This window comes from Saccostrea echinata, unplaced genomic scaffold (genome assembly GCF_033153115.1).
Source record: "Saccostrea echinata isolate AGI-Se365-2 ecotype Australia unplaced genomic scaffold, CSIRO_AGI_Sech_v1 ptg000001l, whole genome shotgun sequence".
Lineage (NCBI taxonomy): Eukaryota > Metazoa > Mollusca > Bivalvia > Ostreida > Ostreidae > Saccostrea > Saccostrea echinata.
This window is the reverse complement of record NW_026889750.1, coordinates 2,624,973-2,636,429: the sequence shown is the minus strand read 5'-3', so window position 1 is coordinate 2,636,429 and position 11,457 is coordinate 2,624,973. Positions and strand designations below refer to the sequence as shown.

The 11,457-nt window shown below is 35.3% G+C and overlaps 2 protein-coding genes across 2 annotated transcripts; both read right to left on the bottom strand.

Annotated features, from left to right (window-relative positions):
* Positions 1-1,475: 1,475 nt before the first annotated feature.
* On the bottom strand, positions 1,476-3,417 carry LOC133177254 (GATA zinc finger domain-containing protein 1-like). Its single transcript, XM_061312597.1, has 4 exons — positions 3,062-3,417; positions 2,764-2,826; positions 2,115-2,295; positions 1,476-1,965 (listed from the first exon to the last, which is right to left on the bottom strand). Exons 1-4 carry the CDS (start codon positions 3,365-3,367, stop codon positions 1,640-1,642), a joined length of 876 nt encoding a protein of 291 aa, XP_061168581.1. The 5' UTR covers positions 3,368-3,417; the 3' UTR covers positions 1,476-1,639.
* A 3,062-nt stretch (positions 3,418-6,479) lies between these two features.
* LOC133176257 (protein FMC1 homolog) lies at positions 6,480-11,379 on the bottom strand. Its single transcript, XM_061311701.1, has 3 exons — positions 11,289-11,379; positions 8,129-8,281; positions 6,480-6,846 (listed from the first exon to the last, which is right to left on the bottom strand). The coding sequence occupies exons 1-3, from the start codon at positions 11,370-11,372 to the stop codon at positions 6,745-6,747; spliced, it is 339 nt and encodes a 112-aa protein (XP_061167685.1). The 5' UTR covers positions 11,373-11,379; the 3' UTR covers positions 6,480-6,744.
* Between the last annotated feature and the right edge of the window lie 78 nt (positions 11,380-11,457).

Below are 11,457 nucleotides of genomic sequence, written 5' to 3'. Positions count from 1 at the left end.
ATATCTTGAATATCATGGATATGTCAAAATGATTTGGAAGTCCGAAACACTTATTCTTTAAGTATTTAACCCTTGATATCTTGAATCCTCAGATATCTTGAAGTGTTTTCTCAGTGCCAATTAGTTTGAGATAACAAGCAGGTTTTACCTTATATGTAAACATTTATGGTTCTGACTTAATTGCTAGTTCTAGCCTGTTTTACTGACACAATTAATACTGAATTTTCATGCAGTTGTAGTAAAACTTCTCAGTCCCCAGTAAGTGTTCCAGTTCAGCTGCTCTTTTGGTAAAAAATGACATTTATAAAGTACAGATCAGAAAACTTGGCTAGCAAAGACACTAAAAGGAAACTTTTTATCACATTGATGGAATCATAAAAATCCAATACCAAATAAGTTTCATATCCTGTAAGTTGAGAATTTATCAAATGTGTCTACAAGTAGACCAAAAAATCTACTTCTTGAAGCAATATTCATATTGGGGGAGTTGAGAAGAAAATTTTCAGTGACTACACTAAATTTGGAGTCCCTTGGAGTGGGGCATTATAAATTATGCATGCTCAAATAGACTATGGACTGAAGCAATGACTGTATAATAAAATAAAGAGAGAGAGAAAAGTAATGAAATGTGTACATAAATTGGCATATTCAAAATTTAGCACAATCACTGGATATGGAGATGTTGGTGAAATCATGAATTAGCTGCTAAAATATGAAGCCCGCTTTGTTAAGTACACATACAGTAACACAAAAGACCATGTCCTTTCCAAAGATCCATGGGGTGAGGGCTTCTTAAACATTGAACACACTCAACCACAGTATACAAATTAAAATGTACATGTACCTGTTAGAATAACACCGATCAAAGTTTTGATTTACAGTTTTGAAAGAGTTACAATGATAAAACTCATACTTGATTTAATACCAGTTTCTCAACCACTTCCTACGGGGGGTATAGCTAGAATTCAGCATGCAATGACATCATGTTCATTGGCAGAGTCTGACATAATACAATTTGTTGCTTAAGAGTGAGGACTTACAATAAAAAAAACATCAATATTGTACTGCCACTGATCAATACACTGTACTAAAATATATCAGTAACATACACACATCCAGAATAATATTCATTTCCTTTCCCCCTGGCTGTAAGACTGGGTGGAAGTCCAAACAAGTGTTATTACATGCTTAATACAGGCACATGCATTATAATAATATACATGTATTTAAGAAATAAGACCTGCAAGGAATTCTCATGGCTAGATTCAGTGACCACATCCAATCACTGGGATAAGACTCAATGAACACTGAATAAACAAGTCTCAAAGGCACACATGCAGATACAACTAAAGTTCACAACCATGCATTTCTAGATAATGAACTTTTCACATTGAGACTACCTCCAAGTTTTCAAGCCTTCTATTTTTAATACAGATTACTGTCATGAACACACCAAGAGACAATGAAATTAAAAGGTCATGGAATATTTACTTTACAACAAAAATAAGTCATGTATACACATATAGATAAACACTTCCAATTTACATTTGCATTTTTTCAATAAATCAATAACTATTATCAAAACATGATTTTTATTTGATTACAAATGCCCTGGAATTTCTAAGAATTGATTGTTCATTCAAGAATCCTCAACAATGATCTCTTTCTTGACTTCCACAGGGATTGTCTTTTCTTTTTCTTGCTTTTTATGTCCCTTTTCTTTCTTTTCTTCTTTACTAAACTTGCTTCCTGTAGATTTCGAACTCGTGGAATCTCTCATTCCAAACATTTCACTTGTACTGGGAACAGGGGTTATTTTTTCTCCTATCGTTGTCCATATATAACACAGTTCTGGCTCGCGGGATATAGTGAGATAGGGGCCGGTGCGACATTTATAATAATCTGAGGGAGCATGGCACACAAACTCTATGTACTCCATCTTGCGTGGAAGATCCTCTTCTGGACCTATCAAAGAAGTTGTTGACATCAACCAATTAGTAAAATTTTCTGAACTACAAAATTGATTATCAAGTCTTGTATTTAAAAGTTTTCTTCCCTGTACCATCATCTTTATCACAGATGTTGCTACCCTATGAAAGTAGCAGAAAACTTACCCAGAATGTAAGTTGAAGGGTCAAATCCTACTTTGGGGCTGTTTTGTGTTGGTAATAACCATGACAACACAACACTCTTCTCATTATATTGATCCTGCATGAATCCTCTAATTTGAGCATAATACAAGGAACCATCATGGTCAACAAGTGACACAATATCACCTGATTGATAGTACATACCCTACCAAACAAACAAAGAAAGTTCTGTGTAATACACTTGAAGCAATTATATCAAATAAAGTATTATTTTAACAGTCTTGTGAATAAATTACTGGCCATATTTGCTTGAGGCTACTAGAAATTGTAATCATTCTTAATAACAAAATACACGTATATTGAAATAAATCATGGTCAAATTGGCTACAACTCTGACACTTGCGTTTCCTCCCATTTTATAAAGCCTTTTGTAAAGCCTTCAAGTTCATGCGATCATCCTTGAACCTCATGAAACATGAAGGTTTCATAATGAAAAATTTGTATTTATATTAGATTTATACTAGAGATACTGAAAGGTTAGATCAATGATATTGACCAAGGTCACCCCTAACTTTGACATATCCCTGGTAGTGGGCTCATCAATATTCAAAATACAGAAGTTTAACCAGTGCAATTCCCTACAATGAAAAACAAAAATGATATTTGTACTTACATCGTAAAATACACTTTCACCTGTTACAATGGTTGACACAGCTGTAGGAGCTTTGATTGGTTGCTGAAAGAAAGATTTACTACATTAAAAAATCTGCTCAAGACAAATTCTTGAGTGCACAAAATACTCTTGCAACAAAATTATTCTAATTTTATAATGATATTTTATTGTTCATATACTTACACCATAATTCCTTTGCAAGTAAAGAAATATAACTGATAAACATTTTTTTTTTTTAAATTTGTTTTCAAAAGTGATTTAAAACTATTAAGAATAATTTTAAAAAATATATATATACACTCTTCTTAAAAACTATTCTCCTGCTTTTCCCCTTGGTTGCTAGTGCCTTGGCTGCACTAATGTATTTGTGCTTCGTCGGTTTGATTCTTGCACTTTTTCTCAGCACAGGGCCGGCAAGGTTACCATTATTTTTTGGTCGTTCAGGAATACTACCGTTGCTGTCGTTGGAATCCTTTTCGCCTCCAGGACAACTTTGTTTCAGTGAACACGAGTTGCAGATGACTTCGCCATTGCTGCCTTTTCTCCACATTGTAGAGTTTGTAGCTTTACATAATTCACACGTTGGCTTATTACCAAGCGGCATTTTTACTTAGAATTTATTAAACCGAGCTCAGTTACACAAAATATTTTTACAATAAAGTTTCGTCAATGTTTTGCCTCCATTTTTAATTGTCCTCATCACTTGTGCGCTTATAATAAGGAAGTTCGAGTCTAATGCAAAGCTTGTAAATGATCCAGATTACAATTGAAAGATTGTACTAAATACCCTAAAGTATTAAAATAGCCCATGATAATGGTTTTTAATGTTCTAAATCCCCCTCTTAACATCAATTATATTTAAATCACAAGATATAGACATTAGCCAAATAATTGGTCCATTGAAATAAAAAAAAACAAAAACAAAAACAAAGATGTGTTTGCACTAATGCCACCATATGACAATGGCAAAGGTTTACGTTTCTCAAGTGCACGTTAAACTCAAAGGTCAAGGCCAAAAGATAAAAATGTTGGTACCTAATGTAAGCTCTTGCCACAAGAAATACATCTGTTAAATATGAAAGCCCTTGCAGCAACCATTCAGAAATTAAGGTCAAGGTAAAAGGTTTTCACAAGTAGGTCAAACTCCAAGATTAAGGTCAAAATATTCATATCCAAAGAAAGGTCTGTCACAAGGAATATACATGTGAAGTATGAAAGCCCCAGCAACAAGCGTTCAAAAGTTATGGCCAAGATTAAAGTTTTTCAAAGTAGGTCAAACTTCTAGGTCAAGGTCAAAGTTGTTGGTATCCAAAGGAAGGTCTTGTCACAAGGATTACACATGTGAAGTATGAAAGCCTTCACACTAACCATTCAAAAGTTATGGCCAAGGTTAAAGTTTTTCAAAAGTGGGTTAAACTCCTAGGTCAAGGTCAAAAGGTAAAAGTTGTTGGTATCCAAAGAAAGGTCTTGTCACAAGGATTACACAGGTGAAGTAAGAAAGCCCTCATACCAACCGTTCAAAAGTAATGGCCAAGGTTAAAATTTTTGAAAAGAAGGTCAATCTCCTAAGTCAAGGTCAAAGGGTCAAATTTGTTGGTATCCAAAGGAAGGTCTTGTCACAAGGATGGCACATGTGAAGTATGAAAGCCCTAGCACCAACTGTTCAAAAGTTATGACCAAGGTTAAAGTTGGGTAACATTTTGTAAAACTGGGTCAAACTCCAAGGTCAAGGTCAAAAGATCAAATATGATGGTGCTCAAGGAAAGGTCTTGTCACAAGGAATACTCATGTGAAATATTAAAGCCATAGCTCCAACCAATTAAAAGTTATGACCCAGCAATGTTAAGGTTTTGGGGACAGACAGACAGACGGACGGACAGGGCAAAAACTAAACAAGATGTGTTTGTGAAACACTAATGCCCCCATATGGCAACTTATAGCAAAGGTTAAACTTTCTCAAATGCAAATCAAATATGTTACTACCCAAAGTAAGGTCTCCTCTCAAGAAATATACCTGTGAAATATGAAAGCCCTAGCAGCAACCATTGAAAAGATATGGAAAAGGTTAAAGTTTTTCAAAAGTAAGTCAAACATCAAGGTCAAGGTCAAAAGGAAAGGCCTTCTCACAAGAAATACACATGTGAAATATGAAAGCAGTAACACAAATCGTTCAAAAATTATGGCCAAGGTTAAAGTTTTCCAAAAATAATTCAAACTCCAAGGTCAAGGTCAGAGTTGTTGTTATCCAAAGGAAGGTCTTGTCACAAGAATTACATATGTGACATATGAAAGCCCTCACACCAACCATTCAAAAGTTATGGCCAAGGTTAAAGTTTTTCAAAAGTAGGTCAAACTCCTAGGTCAAGGTCAAAAGGTAAAAGTTGTTGGTATTCAAAGAAAGGTCAGTAAAATTTTGCAAAAGTGGATCAAACTCCAAGGTCAAGGTCAAATATGATGGTACCCAAAGAACGAAAGGTCTTGCCACAAGGAATACACATGTGAAATATGAAAGCCACAGCTCCAACCAATCAAAAGTTATGGGCAATGTTAAAGTTTTTTCGGACAAACAGACAGACAGATGGACAGACAGGGTAAAAACTATATACCCCGAATCTTTGATATGGGGGGCATAAAAATTTAAATAGTTAATGTACCAAAATCATTTGACTTACATGTACAGTCAAACCTTGTTATCTCGAATCCAATTTGACCGAGAAAAATCTTTGAGATACCCAGGGTAAAATACTTAAAGAATAAGGGATTGGGACTTCCAAATCACTTCGACATATCCATGGTATTCGAGATATCAGTGTTCGAGAAACCGAAATTTAACTGTACATGGTTGTTCTGCTTCAGATTTATACTGTCAAGATTGAATTTATGCTGTAGGTCACTAGTTATCATAAATGTAAATACTTTCATTGACAAAATTTAAGCTTTGTAACAATTTTAGCATTGAATTTAAATCTGCAAATTTTCAAGAAAAAGGGCACAAGGATTAATTGGTATCTCACATACAGAAGCTAGGTCAGGAGAAAATGTTTCACAGTTTGGTAGATGTAGTAGAAAGGAGGAATGAATATAGAAAATAGTCTAGACCAGGAATCGAACCTGGGACCCCTGTATCACTAGTCAGGTGTTCTAACCACTGAGCTATCTTTTATCCAAGGTCCATATAGCCCAAACTACTATATACCTCCCTCCTTAAACAGTCTCTTCGACCTCAAAGATATACAACAACACTGGTTAGTTAACCTTGCCAGGAATTACCAATTTATACATGTATTATCTAAACAAGACACCCCCCATACTGGCCACCAAATGTAGTAAATAAAGAAAATATATGGCTGGACTGGTGATCGAACCCAAGGCCCCTGTATCATGCACTAGTCAGTTGCTCTACCACTGAGCTATACCCAGGTCCATATAGCCTAAATTACTACAAAGGCAAGCTCATGTTAAAGTGTAATTTCATTCAGTCAAAGTTTCAAATTTATACCTTGCCACAAATTCCTGTTTTTGTACATCTCAGTATCCTGTGATCTTGACCAGTCAAGCCCCAAGAATGGAGTAAATGGAAGTAACAAAATCATTCCCCCAAAACAGTATGTGTAGATGCTTAAAAATGTGTGTTATTGCACACAAAAAGTAAATTATATAACTTCCTCTAAAACTTTTTTAAAATTTTAAAAATTATAAGAAATTTACTTCTGAAAATCAGTATAATGTACTTTAATAATAATTCAAGTTTGGTATACATGTATTTAATCACAAATACGCATATTAAATATTGTACAATTAAATAAATGATCAGTAATCTATTTACAACTTGTATTTTATAAACTGACAATCAATCTTGGCAAGAAGAGTGTAATATCAATTTATACATTTTCTTTACACAATGTATACGAAAAAAGTTAATAGATTAACTTCAACACAAATTGTCAATTAACCCCCCTCCCCTCCCCAATACTGTTCTGCTTATTTATTGTCCACAGATTGAGAAGTAGGTGTTCTAAGTCCTACAAGGTTGGCACTCTCTTCAACAGATCTCTCCGTAGTTTTGTACCTCTGTGCTAATTCCTGAAAATTAAAGTAAAATTAATATAAATTAATTATGTTCAAAAGTTATGGCCATGCTTAAAATTTTATTTGTACATATAGCAAGAAATTCATAATCTAGCATATAAAATTATTTCTTACTTTTTTTTAATTGCATACAACAAAATGATAATTTCAAATACTGTATAAGCAAAAATTTAGCAAGGATATAATTTCGGCATTTTTTGATAGGGTATTGAGATCACTTAAATTAATTATTGCTAACAATTTATTCCACATATTTTTCTATGCACCATAAAATCCCTAAAATTACTTCTCGCTAAAATTAAATACTGATTTTTAAGGAAAAATTGCTAAATTTGTGTCTCGCTAAAAATTCCACATGTACGGTAATAAGAATATGTTCCCATGTTAACAAATCATGCAGGAAGTCTTGAAAATGCTTTGTATTTACAATTCCAACCTTTCTTTTTCCGTGTCTCTTTAATTTACTCAATCATAAGAGAGTAACTACAAGAGGATACAGAAACTTGTGTGCTACCGGTAAATTGACTATATTCATCTGCTATTTTTATACTAGATGGAGGCCATAATAACTCAAGTAAATATTCATTACATAAGGATGCTTGACTATATATGCACTTTTCAAATGCAACTTTTTTTTTTTAACTCAATCTTTACTATGGTCAAATCGAAACACTGGTGGTAATGATTTGGAAAAATCTAAAAAAAAAAAAAAAAAAAAATTTCTATTTTTAGCAAAATACCCAATGATTCTGGAAAAGAAGTCAAAAATGTGCAAAGTTTACAAGCAGATGACAAACAAATGAATGACAAATTTAAATCAGAAAACTCTTGTGAGCCTTTAGTTCAGATAGGTCAAAACATTACACTCAGATTCATTATGTGGGAGCCAGAAGGAAAGGGTGGAAAAAGAGAAAACTAAGTATACCCAGGTACATGCCCTGAGATTTACTAATAATTTTCATTTCAGTGAATATCAACTGACAATTAATGTGACTGACTAAGTAAAAATAGATTATCAAGTGTCACAGCTAATTGCACACTGGTGAAATACAAAAATTGAAAGGGGAGAGAACTGCTAACGTTATTAGAACTTGTGCCCAATTCCATTAACGTACTGACAATAAAATAGGTCCAAAAAAAAAAAAGAAAAAAAAAAAAGCAGAATTTGAGACCTACATGTTAATATACATAATTAATATTCATATATTTTGAAACATTAAACATTTCAAAGAACAAACATAAAAGATTAGATACACAGATTTTTGTGATATTTTACCTCTGATTTTCGCAAACTCTCCAGCATACAAAGATAGGTTTGTCCTACCATCATCACCTCATTCTGCCCTTTACATAACTTCTGACTCGTAACTTGGTGTTCCCTAAATTGGCTCACTATGTATCGAAATGCAGGAACATCTGCTAATTTTTCCTGCAAAATAGAGATAGTATTACAATTCAATTAATTTTTTACAAATTTTTAAACTGAAAATGAGGCCTGCTGGACACATTGTGCACCTGAAAATCACAGTAACAAGCATTCTGAGAGTATTGCATTAGCAATACTAGTCCCCTACCGGCAAGTGTAATCTGGTTCCCGTTAAGAATTGAAAATGCCATAATTCCATCAAAAATTAATGAAGCGGGACGAAATGCAAACTTGATCTATAACTAATCAAGGTAAAGCCACATACCAAAAATCTGCTCAATATCTACAAGCGTTTAGAAGAAAATTGCGGAAAACCTGTAAAAATTGAAAAGGCCGAAATTCCGTCAAAAATCAGTGAAGCGGAACGAAATGCAAACTTGATCTGTAACTCATCAAGATACACTCACATACCAAAAATCAGCTCAATATCTGCAAGCCTTTAGGAAAAAAGTGCGGAAAACCAAGTGGGACAGACTGACAGACAGACAGAGGGACAGACAGACAGACAGACGGACAGACTCAGAGGAAACCTATAGTCCCCTCCGGTTTCACCGGTAGGGGACTAATAATCACTAATATTTAGTAATGAACACGGTTGTCCCTACGAATTAAAATAGCAGGGGACATTTAAAAAGTAGAAGGGGGTCTGGGGTTCTTCCATTAACAGGGTGATGAGGGAGAAAACTGGAGTAACCAGGGAATTACGTAATTATAGGCAGGGAAATTCCCTGGCCCCTGGGTCTTAGGGACAACCCTGAATGTATATCACAGATACAACTTGAACATGTTGAAATGCACAAAAAATGCCATATCAAAGATGTGGGGAGTCAAATCTAATCAAATTCATTAAGTATTTTTGTAAATGAGACCATAAAATTAGAGTGCTTAGTAAGCCCATTTTGATTGAATATGCAGACTAAGTCAAACCAAAGAAAAAAAAAACTGAGGTAGAGAGACGAGATACCAGAGGACCAAAGACCAAGGCAGACATCAGTCAGCAGCTATACAGAGGCTACATAGATTAATTGACCATCACTACAATAACACACATACGGGAGAGATGTGCACTGACAGCCATGGAGGAAACAGCTATATGGGTCCAAATGAAGTTCAAGTTTTCCAAATCGAGATGTCTGGTTAGAGAGCACAGATCACCCAAAGATTCATTCTAAAGATAACAATATTAATAGCATAGCTCTAGAGCAAGAAGCAACAGAAAGTCTAATTAACATCAGCTTCACTAGCTTGCCAAGAAAATTTAAGGTGTGGACCTTCCCGCAGAGATCATAAACATATCTTATGTCTCCTACATGTACCTGTCTAATTTGGCCACACATGCTTTATGACACTGCCATAACAACTATAGAAGGCATTGAGAGGAATGTCAACCAGTATCTCCCATCATGAATGGTGGTTCAAGAGTACATTTCATTGGTCAGATTTTACAGAAAGATCAACAAGCTTTGTTTACCTCTCACAATTCAAAACTGGGAAGGCTTGCCTCATAATGACCCTAAAGGACTTCAAAGATTTGAAAGTAAGAGAAGTTGGAACCTACATAGAGTCAGGATACAAGCAGAAAGCAGCTGTTACAAATGCAGTGTTGGAAGGAGAATCAAGAACTTCATCATAAAAACAGAATCATTGTAGGAACTGTCTGTAAAGAGAGACAAGATCTAGGCACCAAGTCAACAACAAGCTCATGAAGTTGGGGCTTCAGACAAAGACAGGTCATAACTAGTCCAACAGGTGATACAGCAACAGGAGGAAGATGCAGATAAATCCAGGCAGTGGGGATGGAAACTCAAGGAAATTGGACTACATCAGAAACTAAAGAAAATGTGTTGACATGAAGTGATAGATGGACGTATACGTCTTATCAACTCCAGTTCCTATTTAAAGCTGTGTATAAACAACACCAACAAATTCTGGGAATAACAATGAACCCAATGTCCCCACTATGCAAGAGGCCTACCAACCTTGAGCATATATGACTGTCATTTTCCAAAGTAATTAGTTGCTTTTACCCAGGTAAGGTATTGGCAGAGTCATGACCAAGTCCTTTGAGCACTTACCCATGCATTAGAGACAGGGTAGAAGAAGAACCACAAATAGTCACAAACCAGTCATGCTTCATCCATTTCATCAGAGATGGGAAACACACAACTGAGACCACTATACATCAGAGAGAGGACATACTGGGCAAGACCAGAGACTGGGAGCTGCAAGTCAACATTGAGAGGACGTTAATATTCCCACCAATACATGTATAGTAGAAACTACCCAATGACCAGAAAGGCTTATATCTGAGAGCATGAAAAAAACTAATGATGATAGAGCTAAAAGTACCACAGGAGACTTATTGTCAGGAGGCCCACAAACGTAAACATGCAAAGTATGAAGAGTTGGTGAATGATTGCTGACAGAGGCATGAGATTTTGTAGAAGCATGCCTCATGTTGAGAATGAGGGCAGCATTGGGACTGTAGAAGGAGGAGGAAGATAGCAGTTACTCCATGGCCTTGGCTGCCGAGAGGACATCCAACAGGTTATGGCTGAGAAAAGAAGACAATAGCTGAAAGCCTTACCAGCTGGGGGAGAAGATCACCTTCTGCTGTCCCGCCACCCTGAAGACATTCCACGTAAGATGGATGGACCCAGCTGAGAACTCAACAGTCTAGCAGCTGTAGACCAAAGAGGTACAAAGTTTGTTACCTGCCCCATATTCTTTGTCAAAGAATATGGGGCAGGTAACAAAAAATCATCATCTAAATAGAAAGGGATGCATACTAAAAAAATAACAAATTTCTCCAGGACCAGTTTAAGGTAAATTTGGTTAATTCTGTTGCCAATTAAGTTTATTACGGTTTGTTTTGAATAACGGAGATAATTCGGGCCCTGGAAGTAAGAAGAGACACTTGACTTTGGTCAGTTTGGAAAAAAATGACAATTGATTGACTTTTTTATAAGTTTGAAAGAAAATGACTTGGTATGTATTGCATTAATCTCACCTTTGAATTCACTGTTTCTTGCAACTCACGACGCAATCTTTTGAAAAGCAAACGTCCCAGGTTCACTTTCTGTTGATTAGCCATGTTTATTTGGGGGACAGAATAAAAGTAGGGTAAGGGTTGGAGCAGTAAATTTTCATTTAAGAAATTAAAAAAATAATTCCTCCAT

What these genes read in the sequence shown, in the direction of transcription:
- LOC133177254 (XM_061312597.1), bottom strand. Translation starts at nt 3,367, where the DNA reads ATGCCGCTTGGTAATAAGCCAACGTGTGAATTATGTAAAGCTACAAAC. An exon ending in GAATAGTTTTTAAGAAGAGT is followed by an intron (nt 2,827 to 3,061) that starts GTATATATATAT and finishes TCTTTCTTTCAG; the next exon opens with CAACCAATCAAAGCTCCTAC. An exon ending in GTGAAAGTGTATTTTACGAT is followed by an intron (nt 2,296 to 2,763) that starts GTAAGTACAAAT and finishes TTTGTTTGGTAG; the next exon opens with GGTATGTACTATCAATCAGG.
- LOC133176257 (XM_061311701.1), bottom strand. Translation starts at nt 11,372, where the DNA reads ATGGCTAATCAACAGAAAGTGAACCTGGGACGTTTGCTTTTCAAAAGA. An exon ending in AAGAAACAGTGAATTCAAAG is followed by an intron (nt 8,282 to 11,288) that starts GTGAGATTAATG and finishes TCTATTTTGCAG; the next exon opens with GAAAAATTAGCAGATGTTCC. An exon ending in AGAGTTTGCGAAAATCAGAG is followed by an intron (nt 6,847 to 8,128) that starts GTAAAATATCAC and finishes TTTAATTTTCAG; the next exon opens with GAATTAGCACAGAGGTACAA.